Genomic DNA, 10,000 nt, shown 5'->3' on the forward strand with positions numbered 1-10,000 from the left:
TAATGTCGTGTTTCTCCACTTGACAGACATCCAGGTAAGGAGCAGTTTGTTTAACCTTTTCTCATTTTTCTTGTTTAAAGGTTCACTAAGTTTTGTTAGTTTGCTCAAACAGCAGCTTTTAATTCCTTTTGTACTCTCACTTGGCTTTATATTCACTTCCATATAGCTGTAAAATGATATAAGAAGTTTAGAAATTGGTTATAAAAATCCCCAGATAGGCCCACATGGTTTCACTTCCAGGCTGAGGTGTGAACAGACTTTGTCACATTGAACCGACTTCTTTCTGTTCCTGTAAGAGCTGTCCACTTCTTAGAAATCGTGTTCATTTCCTCCTCAAGACAAAAGAACGGTTGTCAAATGTTCCTCTGATGCTTCCTTATGACTTGTTGTTGTGTGCTGGTTTATTGTTCTCATTCTCACAGGATCTGTGGCCTTTGGAAGTTTTGTCTTTTGGTTTTTATTAGGGCTGTCAGCGATGCGATTAAGGGCCGATGCGATGAATTTTTTTTAATCGCATGCTGGCATTTTTTATTTATTTTTTTTAATAAAAGAAGTGATAACACAAGGGTGTAACAAGACCATGTCATTTTAAAAAGATTTTAACTAGGGATGAGCGAGTACAGCATTATCTGTATCTGTTAACCATATGAATGATCTGTATCTGTACTCGGACTGGGCGGGGCCTAACCCGGAAGTGGGCGGGATTTAACCCGGAAGTGGGTCGGGTTGTCTTGAAATAGGCGGGGCTTTAACCGGTATGTTATTTTAAGCATGCAATTGATATGGGTTGATCAGAAATTGTTATATTTGTTGCTGATTAGAAAACTATTTACATGGCAGCATCAGCACTGAGCTTCAGATCACGATAACAAACAAACTATATACAGAACAAGAACAATGAATACAACACATGAGGTTGCAATTATGAAGTAAAATGTAATGAACAAGAGTTTTTATACTCAACATAACTTTCTTTTTTAACTTAATTTTTTTATGATCAGTGTGATTTTTTTTTTTTGGTTCTTTTTTTTTTTTTTTTTTCACACCGTGTGTGTGTGTGTGTGTGTGTGTGTGTGTGTGTGTAACCGAGAGACAGAGAGAGAGGGGGGCGGGGGGGACTGTGTTCTACGGATCAAATAGTCCGACGCTGTAAAACACCAAACACCTTATTATACCAAATGGGAAACTTGATCTGCAGTCAGGAGTGCAAGATAAAAAAAACAACAACATACAAACAACGTACAAATAAACAAAAAGACTACAATACAAAGTCATGTACAAAAATGTTTCCTCTACGTAAAGTATAAAACACAATTTTGCACAACACCACAGGAGCAATCTCTGAAAATTGTACATTAGACGTGCAAATTAAGCCGAGTTATTGCACATGGAGTCTTGAATGGCTCTTGGTCTGAACGTGCCGTTAGTGTGGCTTTTCGAGTCGAGTTTAAACCAAAAACGGCTGAATCTTTTTGTCTTTCTGTGTTTTTATTATCAGAGGGAAAGAATCCATGAACGCTGCAAGACGATCTGTCCCAACAAAGACGACGTGGACGCCGTCTCCAGTATCACCACCAATCATGGTATGAATTATTAAACAGCTGCTGCTGCTGGTCCATAAAACGACCAGTGGAAGCACGCATTGCCTTCAGACACGCACAAACGCACACAGACACACACACACACACAGACACACACACACAGAGACACGCACACACAGAGACACACACACACACACAGACACACACACACAGAGACACGCACACACAGAGACACAGACACACACACACACACACACAGGCACACACACAGACACACAGAGACACGCACACAGACACACAAACACACACACACACACAGACACACAGAGACACGCACGCACTAACACACACACATACACACACACACACACAGAGGCACACACAGAGACACGCACGCGCTAACACAGACGCACACACACGCGCACGCACACACAGACATGCACACAGACACACACACACAGACATGCGCACACACACACACACACACACACAGACATGCGCGCACACACAGACATGCGCGCACACACAGAGACACACACACACACACACACACACACACACACACACGCTGGACATGCCTGAAATTTTAATATGTGACCTGACGAGCAAACTAGGGCTATTATTTTGGTCAATATTGAAATCACGATTATTTAACACGATTACTTGTTGAGTTACTCGTTCTTTTTTAATATTATTATTGTTGTTATTATTATTATTATTATTATTATTATTATTATTACGGTACTTTTGTAGATTGCAATCCAAGGAATATTGTGACGTCGCTTCAAAAAAAGAAAACAACCCCAATGAGTTTTTACTGATGCATCAAAATATTTTGTAGTTCAGAATGTAAAATGACTTTAAACACAGCTGACTATTTGGACAATAACAAGTGACTGATTCAGAGCTTTTCCTGTTTTTTTAAGACAAATCCCGAGCTGAGTTGGAACAAGTCCCGAAGGTACCAAGTCTACTTTTATTCTCTGTTTTTATTGGCTCGGAGTCGTAGAAACTGAAGCTTTTGCTCTGTAACTCTCTTTAAGTACTTCTTGTGTTTTTAAACGTGCAGATCTTCATGAAGCCTGACTTTGCTCTGGAGGACCCGGCCACCTTCAACGCCGTGTTGCCCTGGTCGCACTTCAACAGCGCCGGGGGGAAGAGCAGCAGAGACGTGGCCTCGTCCAAACTGCTGCAGGAGAAGGTGAACGCACTCATCCGCTCTGCACAAAACACACATCACACATCTCCAGGGCTGTCAACGAATATATATATATATATATATATATATATATATATATATATATATATATATATATATATATCCGTACACATCACAGGCTTTTCTTAGAAATGTAATCTAAACTGTAACCTCTGGGTCTCTGCCTCCAGCTGAGTCACTACCTGGACGTGGTGGAAGTGAGCATCGCCCGGCAGATCTCACTGCGCTCCGAGGCGTTTTTCCACGCCATGTCCTCGCAGCACGAGCTGCAGGACCGGCTGGAAGAGACGCAGCGGGCCGTGGCCGTCCTGAGGGGCCGCACCGCCGCCATCGACCGCGTCATGTGCCAGGGGCCTCTGCGGGCCGTCCGCACCGCCCTGACGCGCAACAACTGCGTGAAGCTGCACAACAAGCTGAAGCTGATGGCGGCGGTGCATCAGACGCAGCCGACGGTGCAGCTGCTGCTCTCCACCTCCGAGTTCGTCGGAGCGCTGGAGCTCATCTCCACCACCAAGGAGGTGCTGCAGCAGGAGCTGCAGGGAATCCACAGCTTCAGGTGAGGAGGAGGAGGAGGAGGAGCAGGAGCAGGAGCAGGAGCAGGGGAGTCAGAATTAACCATACCCCACATCATCACATACCCTTCACCATACCCCCACATCATCACATACCCTTCACCATACCCCACATCATCACATACCCTTCACCATACCTAGAGGTTGGCATGGTTGTATTTCAGTTAGCCTAATAGCTGGTTTGATTTGCATTGAGAGATGATTTTATGGAAAGTACCCCATGCCAATCTCTAGGTATGGTGAAGGGTATGTGATGATGTGGGGGTATGGTGAAGGGTATGTGATGATGTGGGGTATGGTGAAGGGTATGTGATGATGTGGGGTATGGTGAAGGGTATGTGATGATGTGGGGGTATGGTGAAGGGTATGTGATGATGTGGGGGTATGGTGAAGGGTATGTGATGATGTGGGGGTATGGTGAAGGGTATGTGATGATGTGGGGGTATGGTGAAGGGTATGTGATGATGTGGGGGTATGGTGAAGGGTATGTGATGATGTGGGGGTATGGTGAAGGGTATGTGATGATGTGGGGTATGATGAAGGGTATGTGATGATGTGGGGGTATGGTGAAGGGTATGTGATGATGTGGGGGCCAAGGGAACTTTATCAGGATGCATAGTATCCTGGATCCATGAAATAACTGGCCTTTCAAAATAAAAGTCTGCCTGCCTCTATGGGAATTTAACATAGGGGTGTACTGACTTATGCCCCCTGTATTTTAAGGAAGAACATTTATTTATTTACGATACATTATTTAGTCACAAAGATAATTGGTGTTCTCAAAGGTTGGATTTTTCCTCATTTTTTTTTTTTTTTTTAAATTAAGCATTAAGATCAATTTCCAAAAGATTTTTAGCAGGGGTTCCAATACTCATGAGCAGAGTGTGTGTTAGCGCCATCCTGTGGTGTTCAGAGGACGATGCACTGAAGCACCTCACAGTGTTAAAAATAACATTCACATTTCCTTTTTGTTGTAGCGCGTTCATTTAGAACAGTAAACAGTCAGTTTCACCAGAACTCCTTTAATAGGTGTCCTACATCACTTTTTTATGGACACCCTGCAGCCAATCAGAATCGAGGATTCACCCAGACCATGGTATAATGTTACTTATCAGCTGACATATACACTCACTTACTTACAGGCTGTCTTACTAACTTATTTACTTACTTACTGTACTTGTGCCCACCCCTCAGACATCTGGGCTCCCAGCTGTGCGAGCTGGAGAAGCTGATTGATAAGATGATGGTGGAAGATTTCAGCATGTACGCCCGCAGCGACCTGAACCGCAGCCTGAAGGACGAGCCCCTGGTCCTCGAGAAGGTCTGAACAAACTCCTCCCATCACCCCACAAAGCATTTATTCATTTTGTGACCTCTCCACACAGTATTTACCCCAATTCCAGATGGGAACGATACATCTGGAACTTATCCTAAATGTAATAATAGATTTTTAAGGTAAAAACAGGTAAAAGAAATCATGTGAGGGGAGTTATTTCACGTAACATAGAGGGTGTGATTAATTTAAAATCAATCAGTGTGGAGAAGGATTTGATGACAGAAACATCAAACTAAGAAATGCAGAAAATGAAAGTACTACACGATGTAGAAAAGAAACCTAAATATAGGGGTTGCAAAGGTATCTTTATCGAAGAGATTTACACTGTGTTCCAAATTATTATGCAAATTATATTATACACTGAATTTCCTGATTTTCTTGCCCTGTTAAGATGTTTGATTGAAATCGCTTTTGATTTCAGTAAATATGACCTCCTAATGCTGCAAATTCAGCAAATGACCATTTTCAGTTCTGTACAACCTATAAAATGCTGTTCAATGAAATTCGACTTATACCCCAACGGTTGGTGACTTAAAAATTTTATATATATATATATATATATATATATATATATATATATATATATATATATATTAGGGCTGTCAAAATAACGTGTTAATTTCGATTAATTAATCTGAGAAAAAATACTGCGTTAAAAAAAATAACGTAGATTAATCCATTCCATATTGACGTTTGACCCGGACAGCAGCTAACGTTAGCCTACCGCTAGCTAGTTAACACTATACTCGACAGCAGCTAACGTTAGCCTACCGCTAGCTAGTTAACACTATACTCGACAGCAGCTAACGTTAGCCTACCGCTAGCTAGTTAACACTATACTCGACAGCAGCTAACGTTAGCTTACCGCTAGCTAGTTAACACTATACTCGACAGCAGCTAACGTTAGCTTACCGCTAGCTAGTTAACACTATACTCGACAGCAGCTAACGTTAGCCTACCGTTAGTTAGTTAACACTATACTCGACAGCAGCTAACGTTAGCCTACCGCTAGCTAGTAGCTGGATTAAAAATGGTTAAAATGCTGACAGCTAACGCTAAACGGTGTAAAGTTTGACTGTGTGTTAGCCGTCGGAAAAACACAGACGGTGCGTTCAATGAAACTGGTAAACTACAGCTTCGTGGTGCATTTGAAGTTATTGTAAATGTCCTTTTGTTTTTGTCGTTCAACAGCAATTTACTAGTGAAATAAGTTATTGTTATACATTATTATTAAATCATTTAATTTTGACCATATGGCCTTAGCAATAAACAAGCCGTTCTTTAATGTCACCAACTGTTGTTTAGTACCCTTTTTTTTTCTTTACTTTTTTTACTTTCTTAAAAAATATCTGATCAGGCACCGTTAATTATGTATGCGATTAATTTCGATTAATAAATTACAGAGTATGTAATTAATTAGATTCATTTTTTTAATCGATTGACAGCCCTAATATATATATCATTTGCATCGACTATTTAGGAAAATCAGTGTAAAATATCATTTGCATAATAATTTGGAACACAGTGTAGAGAAGTTACTCCTAAAGGAGGAGGAATTTGGGATTTGTAATCCTGGGAAAGTTAACCCATTTGTGCCCACAACTGAATTTTTTTAATTTCCTTTTGGTGGAAGAGTTTTCCAGGCTTTCCTCAGCACACATCTGTAGAAATTTTTAAAAGCGGTTTCAACCGTTTGGCTGAGGAGGAGAAGTGAGGATTTTTTTTCAGTCACATTTGCTTTTTGGGACACTTTACGGCACGGATTTGTATTTAACGGATACTGTGCCCATCACAGGTCCACAACCCAAACGCTGCCTCACAGAAGGTGGGACACACACACACTCTCTCTCACACACACACACACACACACACACACACACACTGCACACACACACACACACACACACACACACACACACACACACACTGCACACACACACACACACACACACACACACACACACACACACACACACACACTGCACACACACACACACACACACACACACACACACACACTGCACACACACACACACACACACACACACACACACACACACACACACACACACTGCACACACACACACACACACACACACACACACACACACACACACACACACACACACACTCTCTCTCACTCTCACACTCACTCACTCACTCACACTGCACAGTCACACATACACACACACACTGCACAGACAGACAGACGGAGACACACACACACACACACACAGACAGACAGACAGACAGACAGACAGACAGACAGACAGACATATACACAAACACACACACTGCCCATACACACACACACACACACACACACACACACGCACTCTCACTCACTCACTCACTCACTCACTCACATACACACACACACACAGAGACAGACAGACACACAGACATACACAAACACACACACTGCACATACACACACACACACACACACACACTCTCTCTCTCTCTCTCTCTCTCTCACTCACACACACTCTCTCTCTCACTCACTCACTCACTCACTCACTCACTCACACACACACACACACACACACACACAGCACAGTCACACACACACACACACACACACACACACACACACACACAGCACAGTCACACACACACTGCACACACAGACAGACAGACACACAGACATATACACACACACACACACACACACACATCACACACATATCACATCTGAATCGCGCCTGCTGGTGAAATCATGCTGACTTGTCGCGGTGCGGGTCAGTGGTCGATCAAATCTTAATCTCTGGAGATATGCGTTTGTTTTGTTGTGCTCGGAGTGCTAGACGGGTGGAGTTAACTGCTGGTAACGGCTGATTCAGAGGCTGTCAGTTGAAACAACTTTCTCTTCCGTTTGTTTTAAACATTAGTTAGACCTCTCTAATCCATCTGGCCTCCGAGCAGGTTAAAGAAACAACGTCAAAACAATTTAAATGTCTTTTGCTTTGAATCATTCTGAACAATAATCTTTGAGTTCTGGCTTGGCGGTTATAGTTTTTTTAATTAGCTATATATGAATATTTATTTGTAATCGAATAATTTAGTGATAAGGTAAGGATTTTAATATTGTTGTATTAAACCAAATCCTGTTTGACTATCTTCTCTCTGTTAAAGCTACATTGTGTAAGAATTTCTCCCGTCTAGCGGTGAAATTGTATTTGACAACCGACTGAATTTTACTTTCTAGCCCCTCCCATTCTGAGCGCGTTATAACTCCTACGGTGGCCGTATTAGTCCAACAAGTACGACTTCGTCCGTGAGTGTTCCTTCCAGTGTAATAATAGTTTTACGTTAGACATCAAACAACGTTTTTAAGTTGTTCATTCTCAAAATCTGTGTTGCCTGTTCAAAAACTTGTCCTTTTTCATGAATATTTACCACCACCATCAATTCCAAGTATTCCTATTGGCTTGAAATTTTACATTTGCGTTCGCATGAACTGGGGTAGACTCTCCATATTAATGCTCCATCTAGAAATACATTAGCTGGTAAGGGACATACAGGACATACTGCTCCGCCTTTGTGTGTGTGTGCGTGTGTGTGTGTGTGTGTGTGTGTAAGGGACATACAGGACATACTGCTCCACCTTTCACGTTTTCTCCGTCACATGATAAACTCACAGCTGCTGCTAATGCTGCTAACGGATATCGTAGCTTCCCGGCCCCGGCAAGTTTGAAGAAGGAAAATGGAGGACCACACGTATTCAAAATCCAAATTTCAGGAACAGGAGTCTTCTTGAAAAGAGCAAGAGACTGTCTTTCTGAACCGTGAAGGCTACCGTAGCTGTAATACGTACTTTGAACTGCTCTCACCGTTAAGAAAATAATCGAGATTTCTATTTTGGCTTCAACCGTTTTATGTGATGATTAGTTGAGCCCGAACTAAAGATTAAATTATTAATTCTGGTTTTGTTGCTTACGTATGTTTGTTTGTTTCAGCTTGTGGAAGAAATCATAATTTATATCAAATTGAGTGAAACGCTGCCGCCTGTCGAGTTTGATTCACATACATTTATAATCTGCACTTTAGAGGACTCAGTTCTTATTTTAGTGTGTGTGTGTGTCTCTCTCTGTGTGTCTGTATGCATGTGTGTGTCTCTGTGTGTGTGTATATGTGTGTGTCTGTGTCTCTGTGTTTGTGTGTGTGTCTGTGTCTCTGTGTGTGTGTGTGTGTCTGTCTCTGTGTCTCTGTGTCTGTATCTGTGTGTGTGTGTGTTTCTGTCTGTCTGTCTGTCTGTGTGTGTGTCTATATATGTGTGTGTGTGTGTCTCTGTGTGTGTGTGTCTCTGTGTGTGTGTTTGTGTGTGTCTGTCTCTGTGTGTGTGTGTGTGTGTGTCTCTGTGTGTGTGTGTGTGTGTGTGTGTGTGTGTGTGTGTGTGTGTGTGTGTGTGTGTGTGTGTGTGTGTGTGTGTCTCTGTGTGTGTGTGTCTGTGTCTCTGTGTGTGTGTGTCTGTGTCTCTGTGTGTGTGTGTGTGTGTGTGTGTGTGTCTGTGTGTGTGTGTGTGTGTGTGTGTGTGTGTCTCTGTGTGTGTGTGTGTGTGTGTCTGTGTCTCTGTGTGTGTGTGTGTGTGTGTCTGTCTCTGTGTGTGTGTGTGTGTGTGTGTGTCTGTCTCTGTGTGTGTGTGTGTCTCTGTGTGTGTGTCTCTGTTTGTGTCTCTGTGTGTGTGTGTCTGTGTTTGTGTGTGTCTGTCTCTGTGTGTGTGTGTGTGTGTGTGTGTGTGTGTGTGTGTGTGTCTCTGTGTGTGTGTGTGTGTGTGTGTGTGTCTCTGTTTGTGTCTCTGTGTGTGTGTGTGTGTGTCTGTGTCTCTGTGTGTGTGTCTGTGTGTGTGTGTGTGTGTGTGTGTGTGTCTGTGTCTCTGTGTGTGTGTGTCTCTGTGTGTGTGTGTGTCTGTGTGTGTGTGTGTGTGTGTGTGTGTGTGTGTGTCTCTGTGTGTGTGTGTCTGTGTCTCTGTGTGTGTGTGTGTGTGTGTGTGTGTGTGTGTGTGTGTGTGTGTGTGTCTCTGTGTGTGTGTCTCTGTGTGTGTGTGTCTGTGTCTGTGTCTCTGTGTGTGTGTGTGTGTGTCTCTGTGTGTGTGTCTCTGTTTGTGTCTCTGTGTGTGTGTGTGTCTGTGTCTGTGTCTCTGTGTGTGTGTCTCTGTTTGTGTCTCTGTGTGTGTGTCTCTGTTTGTGTCTCTGTGTGTGTGTGTCTGTTTGTGTCTCTGTGTGTGTGTCTCTGTTTGTGTCTCTGTGTGTGTGTGTCTGTGTCTCTGTATGTGTGTCTGTGTCTGTGTCTCTGTGTGTGTGTCTCTGTGTGTGTGTCTCTGTGTGTGTGT

The 10,000-nt window shown here is 42.7% G+C and overlaps 1 protein-coding gene and 1 long non-coding RNA gene across 4 annotated transcripts in view; one reads left to right on the forward strand and one right to left on the reverse strand.

Annotated features, from left to right (window-relative positions):
- Positions 1-10,000, forward strand: part of vps54 (VPS54 subunit of GARP complex) — a 48,314-nt gene that overhangs the window by 11,663 nt on the left and 26,651 nt on the right. For 2 of the 3 annotated variants that reach the window (XM_031302677.2, XM_031302678.2), the window contains exons 4-9: positions 1,499-1,583; positions 2,468-2,502; positions 2,611-2,742; positions 2,931-3,316; positions 4,527-4,653; positions 6,464-6,493. In XM_031302677.2, coding sequence (XP_031158537.2) covers positions 1,499-1,583; positions 2,468-2,502; positions 2,611-2,742; positions 2,931-3,316; positions 4,527-4,653; positions 6,464-6,493 — 795 coding nt within the window. The remainder of the gene's footprint in view (positions 1-1,498; positions 1,584-2,467; positions 2,503-2,610; positions 2,743-2,930; positions 3,317-4,526; positions 4,654-6,463; positions 6,494-10,000) is intronic. The other variant, XM_031302679.2, reaches the window with a different exon arrangement.
- Positions 8,110-8,330, reverse strand: LOC116052178. Its single transcript, XR_004105518.2, has 2 exons — positions 8,276-8,330; positions 8,110-8,207 (listed from the first exon to the last, which is right to left on the reverse strand). It is a non-coding gene; the product is annotated as an uncharacterized LOC116052178 (long non-coding RNA).

Source organism: Sander lucioperca, chromosome 4, assembly GCF_008315115.2.
Source record: "Sander lucioperca isolate FBNREF2018 chromosome 4, SLUC_FBN_1.2, whole genome shotgun sequence".
NCBI lineage: Eukaryota > Metazoa > Chordata > Actinopteri > Perciformes > Percidae > Sander > Sander lucioperca.